This window comes from Morus notabilis, unplaced genomic scaffold (assembly GCF_000414095.1).
Source record: "Morus notabilis unplaced genomic scaffold, ASM41409v2 Scaffold2106, whole genome shotgun sequence".
NCBI lineage: Eukaryota > Viridiplantae > Streptophyta > Magnoliopsida > Rosales > Moraceae > Morus > Morus notabilis.
In genome coordinates, this window is record NW_010358656.1 from 111449 (window position 1) to 121869 (window position 10421).

The 10421-nt window shown below is 34.0% G+C and overlaps 1 protein-coding gene across 1 annotated transcript; it reads left to right on the top strand.

The window, feature by feature from the left end:
- Positions 1 to 8775: 8775 nt before the first annotated feature.
- LOC21388737 (cyclin-D5-1) lies at positions 8776 to 10169 on the top strand. Its single transcript, XM_024162245.1, has 5 exons — positions 8776 to 9012; positions 9156 to 9240; positions 9371 to 9658; positions 9754 to 9887; positions 9984 to 10169. Exons 1-5 carry the CDS (start codon positions 8776 to 8778, stop codon positions 10167 to 10169), a joined length of 930 nt encoding a protein of 309 aa, XP_024018013.1.
- The last annotated feature ends 252 nt before the right edge of the window (positions 10170 to 10421 follow it).

A 10421-nucleotide genomic window follows, 5' to 3' on the forward strand; every position in this document is an offset into this window, starting at 1 on the left:
ATAAGAGCGTTTGAGAAAAGTGAATTAAAGAAAAAGAATAGTTTTTGAGATTTTGTTGCAAATAAAATAGAAATGAGGGAATTTGTATGAAGAAAATTCAATAATAAAAACGGTAAGGTGTCGAGAATCCCTAATGTTTCGTTTACCAATTCCAGTTTTGATTCACAAAATAAAAGAACTGAATAAATTAAATCTCTATGTTGACTCTGGAAATATTATTATTACAAGTTATCTAAAATCGACAATATATCAATCTGACGATATTGTAGTAAAAGACAATTTATAAAATAATTTGAATAACAAAACATTGCATGACAGAATTACATAAAAAAAGTGTGACTGAACTTATATAAAAATTGGCACACAATATTTTGAAAAGTAATAGAAAAATAGATGAGATTTAATTCATTCAGATGTTGAAGTTTACAGAACAAGGAATCAAAACCCCGAATTGGGTCACTCAACAGAAGTTCATCTCTAACCTCACCAAGAAAACTCTAGCCTATCTTGTAAAACATTCTCACAAGTTCTAGCGAGAAAATATGAGACTGACAGCAAGACGACAGAAAACTGAATATTAAAAGCTTTTTAAAACCTTAGGCTAACCCCTTTATTTATAGTGTTCAGAGGTTGCCTGTCAAATAAGGAAATAAATAGTAAAACTAGAAAATTACAAAAGAAAAGGAAACAAAATAAAATTACACATAAATTAGGAGAAATCATATATTTGATTTGGAAAGAAATCTGGTAAGTTGCGGAGAAGGAATCCGGATATAGCACCAGAGGGACACGTGTCGAAGCTTGATTGGATCAAAGGAATAAAGCACCACGTGTCGCGCGCGGAGTGGAGGAAGTCTGCTAGCGTTGGAGACAGCTGGGGCCCGCGGAAGCCATGTGTCGCGCGTGGAGTGTGCTGGCACGGAGCAAGAGAGCTGGGGACCACTGAGACAGCTGTCACACGTGGAAAGGAAGGCCGGCTGATGGCTGCAGACGCGGGACCCACACTACGGAGGAGTTGGATGCGCGCTGAAGCTGCGTGGAGGGAACGCGCGCGCTGAAGATGGACGTGCTGAAAACGCGCGCGAGGAATAGTGAGGAAACGCTGGAAATGCTGGGGCCCACGCGGACTGATGTTGGCTCGGCTAAGCTGCTCGGCTCTCTCTCTGTGATTGGCTTGTGCGGCTCGGCTGAGGCTTGGCTCCGGGTGATTGAAAAGTGGCTTTCATGGCTCATTTTTGTGTAGCTTTTTATACTACTTTTTATTAAATAATTAAGCAAAAACTAGACAAATTTCAATTAAAATATTATGAATAAAAATAATGAAATTGCTTAATTAAAGCTTAAATATTTTAATATTATATAAATCAAAAGTAATATTTATGGTGCATTTTCATGCACTAATCACATATCAAGAAGAAAAGTAGGTCATTCTTCTTCTTCTTTTGTTTGCTAATGAAGAATCAAGAATCAAAGTAGGAGCTGAATAACTTGAATCTGGGATACGTTGTAGTAGAAGCCCAGGGCTATGGACGTTTTGGGCCAGATTTTAAGCAAAACGCCAGAGAGGCCAGTATCGAGTCTTTCACATACTACACGTACTTGTGTTTTTAATCTATTTCTTATTTGTGAATGGGAAATTTTATTGACACACAAAATTTTTAATTAAAAGAAAATTATTGAACTTACTTTTATGAGTCTAGATGTTTATCCCTTACTCTTGATTAATATCATTTTGACAAATATAATTATTTGACTAAAAAGGATATTAATTAAGAGTAATTAAGTGCATTTATCTCCTTTCCCCTTTTTATTAAGATACCCCAAAATAGTTAAAAATTAATATAATTTTCTTTTTAAAATTAAAATCGCATATAGTTCCATAAATATCATTATTTCCCTTTGTGAAAACTGTTCTCTTTGGTCGTTGCCCTTTTAAAATAATCTAAAATGAGCTTTTCTTTTTCAAACATTTATGTAAAAAGGCTTTGAAGTCAATCAATTTCGACCTAAACAACATTTAAGAATTTCCTTGAGGCTAGATCCACATATATATACAGCATCCTTCGTGTTTAAACTTGTCCAATTACATAAACCTGTTGCTTCATTATCATTTTTTTTTTTTTTTGGAGCTTGTAAACCTGCTTTATTTTGACCCTAGCCATTAGCCAATGATCTTTGGGGGAAATGAAAATTTAAAAAAAAAAAAAAGAAAAAAAAAAGAAGTGAGCACATCTCAATAAAATGAAAACCTAATGAAGCATATAACATTCAAGTGCCAAATTAATACCAACCAGTGATGATGAGGATATGAAATACTAATAAGATATGTATATTAAAGGAAATCAGAGATAATGGTGCGGTCAAACACCGAGGATGAGCAATTGCTGCATAATGAATGGCAATTGTCGTCAGAGCAAAGTGTCAGCCGATCGAGGGTCCATGAATTATAACCGAATAATATAGCATGGGGAGCACTGTTTTGCTTTTTCTTTTATTTTATTGCATACAGCCTAAAGCGATTATGGTTCATCTTCTTGTCACAATACCATTTGTTGTTTTTTCAGTGTGGTGTCAATGCGCCAATTCATAATCAATCCTGAAGGTCCATATGTTGGATTCGAATGAGATTCTTTGTCCAGTTTTAATTTCTCTCTTCTTCTTTTTTTTCCATCAATAAACACAATGTGTAAGATTTTTGAATTAATTGAGCAGATAAAAGTTTGCCAATCTTTAATTTCATGAACATTTTTTGTGATTCTAGTATGACTACTGTATATTTAACGTACTATCAATCCTGTTAAACAAATGAATTAGACTACAGCTCCCTCTTATAAAGTTAGACAGAGGAAAATATTTTTTTAATACAAAACGAGATGTACCTGCAACCCTCCACCTAAACCCCCTAGTGTTACTAGACCAAAATTAAGGGATTAGATTACAATGATTGAGGATAGTAGTATAAATATCCCCGGTTATTTGACACAATGGTGATTATTTGTTATTCTCGATAAAATTTGTTGAGAAAAGTAGATGTGCATCATGTTGTTTCACATGGAAAGTGAATGAGAATGTGCAGTGATTTATGTATATGGAAGGATCTTAGACTCAATAGGTTAATATTTTGGGTCAAGTTGAACTCCTTAAGTGTGTTGGGCCAGTTTCACATGTGATTTCTCCCCAACAGGTGTATCAGAGCTGATAGTTTGAAGGGGTTAAGCGATCACACTCGGTTTTAGTTCTCATATTGCCTCCCATGGCGAGTTGGTGTTCTTGCAGTTGGTGTTGGTGCAGATGCAGATGGTGTAGCATTTGGTCGACTCGCATGGTTTCAATTCTCTTTCCCATGTTTGAGTTGGCTCCCGTTTAGAGTGTGATGCTTGGATACACTGGCTACTAGAAACTTTGGTCCAAGAGGGAACTCAATAAACATACACATGAGAGAGAGATTGTTGAGAAAAGTACATGTGCGTGCTTTTCCACATGAAAAGTAGCAGAATGTGAAGTGATTTATATACATGAAATGACCTTAAACCCAATAAGTTAACTTTTTGGGTCAAGTTGAACTCCTAAGTGTGTTGAGAAAACTACATGTGTGTGTTGTCCTACATGGAAAGTAGATGAGGATGTGAAGTAGTTTCTATACATGGAATGACCTTAAATCCAATAGGTTAACTTTTTAGATCAAGTTAAACTCTTAAAGTGTATTGAATCAATTTCACATGTGATTTCTTCCCAACAAAATTTTAGGTTAGAATTAAATTATACGACAATAAAATGAAATGTACAATGTAGAAACCGTTTCATGAGTGATTCATTATATGCTACTTTTCAAAATGCACTATCTTTTTCAAAAATAAAAATTGTCTAGACAGGTCATCTTTATTTTCATGTCTCTTTTTAGTCATAAAAAAAAAAAAAAAAAGAAAAAACGCATTTTTATTGCTTTTGGGACAGAACTGTTGGAGGAGATGGTGGAGGATATGGGGAGCAGCCATGTGAGCACAGTTCCCGGTGGTGTTTGGGGGAGTGTGGGAAGTTTGAATGGGAATTACTGGGAATTGAAGGGGTGAGATCAAGGGCAGTCAAAACATTGGGAATCCCAACTGATGATATTCCTTCCTGACTTACTGTTAAATACAAGGTTAGTTTATATTTAGGAGGTCACTTTTGTTGAAAGAGATGGGCATGGGAGTTAGTGTGTGTGTGTGTGTGTTTTGTGGGGCATGTAACACATAACCCTTTCCTGTCAGAAGTTTTTAAGGCACCAACCCCAATCATGCTGCTTTCTCCTCCATCTTTCTGTGCTCTTCCCCCCTCTCATTATTTCCCATTGTTATTTCCTAGCTACCGTAATAACATACATACATACATGTACATGTACATATACACATACATATATATGTCATGTATATTGCAGTTGTATAAAGAATATAAATACTTGTGTTTAGTGTGTTTAGCGAGTCTAACCTCTTGTCTCTATTTCTTTATCTTATAATTAGCTATCTCTCCACTACTAATTATCCGTCATATCACTTTAAATTTAAAACACTTAAACTAAGGTATCAAAATTTAATTAAATAGACAGTTAATGAGACAAAATGAGGCAACTAAAATCTGGACTAGAAACATATTCATAGAAATGTGTTACACATATGTATGTACAAGACTTCTTTTTTTTCCAATTAATCCATATGAGTCTTTCACTATCAGTATATATTGTGAATACCGTACAGTATTATTCCATATGTATAATTTATATGTATGTTGATAAATATTGTTCAAGGGTCTCCAAAGATAGCGATAATTCACGTTAAATTAAACTCGAGGACTTGTAACGTAAACATATCTTCCAGACTCGTTACTTTCAAAGAAAAAGCTTTAATTTGCTAGCTAGCTTTCAATAATATGGCTTCATTATATCAATTGAAGAAAAAAAGAAATTAAGAAAAAGCAACCCCAGGCATAACAAGGAAATCATACGTTTTGGTGAATGTCGGTACTAAACAAATTGGGAGAGAGAGTGTGAGTATGTAGGTAAACATCACGAAATAATTTCGAATATATTGCTTGGTTGTTAAGCGTCTCAATCTTCAGGTATGCTAAGGAGTGACGTGTTTGCCTGCTGGCTCTGCCAAATTGTTTAAAGCATCCATGACCATTATTTTTGAAACCCATATATATATATATATTATATCTACATAATATTATTGCTATATTATATATTTTGCTATAATTGTTTCTGTTCGCTGGGCTGACCTTTTTGGTATGCATGCATGCATTGTTATTTGTTGCCCTAGGGGTCCTCTAATTTCTCTCTGTCCTTCCCCATGTGGTTTCCTTAATTAAAGAACCAACCAACAACATATATGCCTATGAATATCCTAATTCTAATCAACATATATTGCCCTAGGGATACGTATATCCCTTGTTTATAATTATCATTAATGAAGAATATATATATATATATGTATATATGATATAGATTGTATGCGCGTGTGTGACGATTGATCAAGAAATATAGTCCATATTGTTATCATATAATGGTGTTGCATCCATAAAATATCAATCAAGACAATCCTAAAAATTTAACATATAAAAAAAATACATACGCATGCCCAATTATAATATATGTTACTATGATGTCTATGAGAACCGATTGTAAGTCTCTCTACTCTCAGTTCTTATCTATCCGTCTGCTTTTTAAAAAAGTAAACTCATACAGTGTTAAAATGGTACTATATATATTCTGATCAGTCACTAAATAGTTAGCGCAGACTAAATGTGGGTCCCACACAGATCCTATAATTTGACCTATATATACACTAATCATGCAATAATAATGAGCACATTTGTTTAGATCTCATGCATGGGTGGACTTGTACCCTTGCATGATGATCAATAACAATAACTCAATCTTTTAACACAACTAGGTAGCTTGCTTCTTTATGCGAAGTCAAAAGATGAAAAAAGAATAAGAGGCGCGTGTATAGGGTGGCTTTTTTCTATACTTTAGGGGACGATGTTCCCCTTCCCCTGACCCTGTAAAGTGCTTTCTAACCGATCCCGCCGTTGCTAACAAACGACCAAGCTAGCTTTTTGAAGTTGAAGGTCATGCATATATATAGATATACAAATATAGATATACACCAAAGCATGGCCTTCTTTTCTAATTTCTTTGCGTGGGCCTTGCAATCCCAGTCCATGCTAATCACTAAGGATTTGTTTGGTAGATGGATCCAGAATCATGATTCTGGATCCTAGTTCAAAATCAGTATTTGTTTACAGTTATTCTAAATCAGTGTTTGGTTTGCATGATTCAGAATCTGATGTGATGTTTTAAACCATAATTACTCATGATTCTAAAACCACCACCCCCCTCTTGATTCAAGGTGATTCAAACTCTTGATTCTGAATCACGATTATGGTTTCAGAATCATGATTAGAATCACTCTGATTTGAATTCTCGTACTAAACGAACCCTAACTTCCCCGATGTTATATTTTTTCAACTTTAGAGAATATAACTGACTTCTCCCTGGACCCCACAACAATATATATTGTGATGTTGCGTCGTGATATAATTCGTTTGACAGATCAATAATCAAATGATCTACGATTTATCTTTGCTACGATCTATCCGAATTCCCAACAGTTGACAACTCAGATGCCTTTTTATTTTCATATATTTGGGAATTTGGAATATGACACTGCAAATTGATCTAATGATTAATCATATACGCTTACAAACTATATATAAACTGAGTTGCTTCTTCTCAATGTGGAATTTTTTTTTTGAAAGCTTTTCAATGTGGAAAATTTACCTCCAGAAATAAAATAATATTGAATATATTGGTGTGTTAATTCTGATGATCATCAACTTCAATTTGCTTGAGCTTCAGCAACATGCAAATGAAAGTCATCTCCAATTAGAAATAACGTGGGGAAAAATTCTATTATATGGAGTGAAAATTTTTGGCATCAATGGCGCTAGATAGTCGTAATTATAAAATTGATATGTAAAATGTGAAGTTTACAGATATAATATAATAGATAGTAGGGCAAAATTATTGATGTTTTTTTTTTAAATCTTAAATCATCAATTTTTTTGTTTTTTTTGAAACAAAATCATCAATGTTTATGTGAGAGAAAATAAACTTGCGAACCTAAACCATCGGAGTTGCATAATAGAACTACCATAAAAGTTCAATATTAGTATCTTAAAATTAGACCCTAGCACAACAAGATGACCATACCCCAAAGTGTAGACAATTGACAAGAAAAATATTTGTGGTTCGTTATACATCGTTAAAATAAGTTAAATTAACATAAAAAAAAAACTTCAAAACTAATTTTTCTACGAGAAAAAAAATATATTTAGAATAAAAGTGATGGTAATGTATTAAATTTTCCCAATAAAAAATATTAAATTGCCCCGCTAATAGAGAAAACTATTAATAGGAATGCGCCCTCAACTCAAGACCGACATCATTGATTCAATCATTAATTTTTTTAGAGCTAATTTAGTCGTTAATTTTACTATGACTTTTGTTACATATAACAGAAAATGGGAATACGTTTCTGCCATTTATGAGCATGGAAAAGTCTAGCTTTTGTATTTAAGCAATGAAACAGGATATTAACGGTGGAGACCACATTTTATTAATAATAGTGCTTAATATTAATAGTATTTTTAAATATTTTTATTTATATTTTTTAATGTTGACACCCTATTAAACCAAACGTCTGAAACAGAAATTTCTTAATCCAAAAACGAAAAAAAAAAATTATAAGTCTAGTTAGTGACTCACGACGTGATCAAAGACAATAACCTTTTCATTTGGAAAATTAGGCAAAAATTAGTTGATGTTTAGTACCTACTGATGATTATCAAAAGCATTAAAAAAATGCTTATTTACCTTTTATCGTCCAAGAAAAAAAAAATAAAAAATAAAAAACCTACTTTTCACAATCGACGAGGGGCTGCGATTTGATTGGTCTATGGTCCACGTTGAGGAAAACAAAGCCCCAGCCAATAGAAATACGACGATGACAATCCACTATGAGTGCGGTTACAGGTACGGTCCCATGTACGGTTGCCCGCCAGAAAGATGCCACAAGCTCTATGTTTATTGGACCGTGCTTTTCACGTGCTAATACTCGTTAGTCGTGTATAACGTACAGTTCTTTTCTTTTCTTTTCTTTTTTTTTTTTTTTTTTTTGCGCGCCAATGTTCTCTAGCCGATTCCAGCCAAAGCACTCGTGCCCTGAAACAAAGGCTTTCTCTTCCCAGTCAAAATCTGGTCAGTAGTCACTAGTCATTCTTTAATTTTTTGAAAATAAAGAAAATAATAAAAAAAGCAGACTTTTATAAGTTTCAAATAATAATAATAATCAACCTTTCGTAACAGACTGTATGCATAATTTATGAGCCCTTCTTATTTAAAAAATAAATAAAAATAAAAAAATTATGGGTCTTTCTTGTCAAAGAAAAAAGCTTCTACAATCTCGCCAAATTTGTAGTATACAGAAGATTCATACTTTACCCGATACACCCATTTCGCTCCAATCTACAACTGTCAAAGCAGGATCGTTATTTTTTCCCGCTAAATTGTCGCCCCCTGTTATCTCCATCTCCACATCTTCCTCTGTTTCAAGTCATCGTGGTCAACCAACCACGTTCTCTCTCTCTCTCTCTCTCTCTCTCTCTCTAAATCTTGGATACGGGTTTTCCTTAAATTTCCCTGTTGGGATGCAAACGGAGGAAGCTTTGACAAAGATGGAAAACGACTCTCTTTCCAGCCTCCATTCCCGAGAAAGTGAGACCTCTTTGGATGAAGACTCATTCAATATCAGCTTTAGGCAGTACTGTACTACTTCAGTGGAAGAAGAAGAAGAGTATGTGGAAATCCTCATGGAGAGAGAAACCGAGTTTGGGTTCAAAAAAGATCTGTCTTTTGTGTTTGGTAACTTTGTCAAATGTCATCGCTTAGAAGCAATCGCTTGGATTCTCAAAGTATTAATAATTTAGTTTTAACCCCATTTCTTGTTTTCTTTCATTTGAGCTACGTTTATATCACAGTTCTTTGCTAAAAACTAACTCATTACTTTGATTGGTTTTTTTTTATTATTATTTTATTTTTCTAAAAATCAATCTAGGCCAGAGCAATCTTCGGATTTCAATTCCAAACTGCGTATTTGTCCATGACATATTTTGATCGATTTCTTATGAGGAGGCCTATCAGTGTAAGTTTCTTTTTTTTTTTATTCACTTCTCAAAATGACTAATTTTTCTTCTATTTTCTTTGTTTGGCTGGATCTTGATCTTGTTGATTAACTAATCGATTTTTTTTTTTTTTTGGTGCAGGATGAAGAAATGTGGTTGATTAGATTACTGCCCGTGGCATGCCTTGCTTTGGCTGCAAAAATGGAGGAAGCGGAAATTCCGTCGCTATCGGATTTTCGATTCGAAGATGATGATTTCGGAATCAATTTGATCGGAAAAATGGAGCTTTTTGTATTGAGCACGTTGGAGTGGAAGATGAATTCAATCACTCCTTTCGCTTTTCTTCATTACTTCATCACAAGGCTATGCCAATTACAATCTCCCCCAACTAACATACTTTCTCGGACTACAGCACTCATAATGGCTACAATCAGGGGTATTAATTTCGCAAATATTTCCATTAAATTTATTTGTGTTGCTCGATTCTAATGAGTTTTAAAAGGCATTAATAACTTTTGGTTTATCATGTAGAAACCAATATAATGGAGCATAGACCGTCTGTCATAGCCGCCGCGGCAACCTTGGTGGCATTGGAGCAGAAATTATCAAGAACGTCACTGGAATCCAAGATGAATTCCATTTCTCATTGTAAATCTCTCCAAGTTGTGAGTGATTTTATGCTTTTTTACTTCTTTTTTTTTTTTTTTTTTGAAAAAAATTACAAATATGAAAAATAGAGTTGGCCTTTCTTTTTGCCACAGGAAGACGTATTTTCATGCTACAATATAATACGAGAGCTAAAGATTTATAAAGAATCGTCACATTTATCAATGATCAATGATGTTATGGAAACTTCTTCAGTAACAACTGCCTTTAGCAGTGACAGGAAAAGGCTTGGGCCAAGGTGTTGCGGTCAATATTATTATGGCCAGAAGCGGCTTCGGTAGAGTAATATGGAAAAAGAAAAAGAATGAACCGATTGCCAAAGTATTGTTTGTGGCTTTTTTGTGATATAATGTGATTATAGAGTTCTAGAGAGGAATCTTTAACTACTATTTCAGACTGGCATCTCAATAACAATCACAGAAAAAAAAAAAAAAAAAAAAAAAAAAAAAAAAAAAAGAAGAAGGAAAAGGAAACAAAAAAGGAAAGGAAAAAGGAGGAAAAAGAAAAATAAAAGCAGAGCTGATATGGGGCTT

Coding starts and splice junctions, on each gene's coding strand:
- LOC21388737 (XM_024162245.1), top strand. CDS start 8,776: ATGGAAAACGACTCTCTTTCCAGCCTCCATTCCCGAGAAAGTGAGACC. Junction 9,241..9,370: donor TCTTATGAGGAGGCCTATCA/GTGTAAGTTTCT, acceptor TGCAGGATGAAG/AAATGTGGTTGATTAGATTA. Junction 9,659..9,753: donor CATAATGGCTACAATCAGGG/GTATTAATTTCG, acceptor TTTATCATGTAG/AAACCAATATAATGGAGCAT.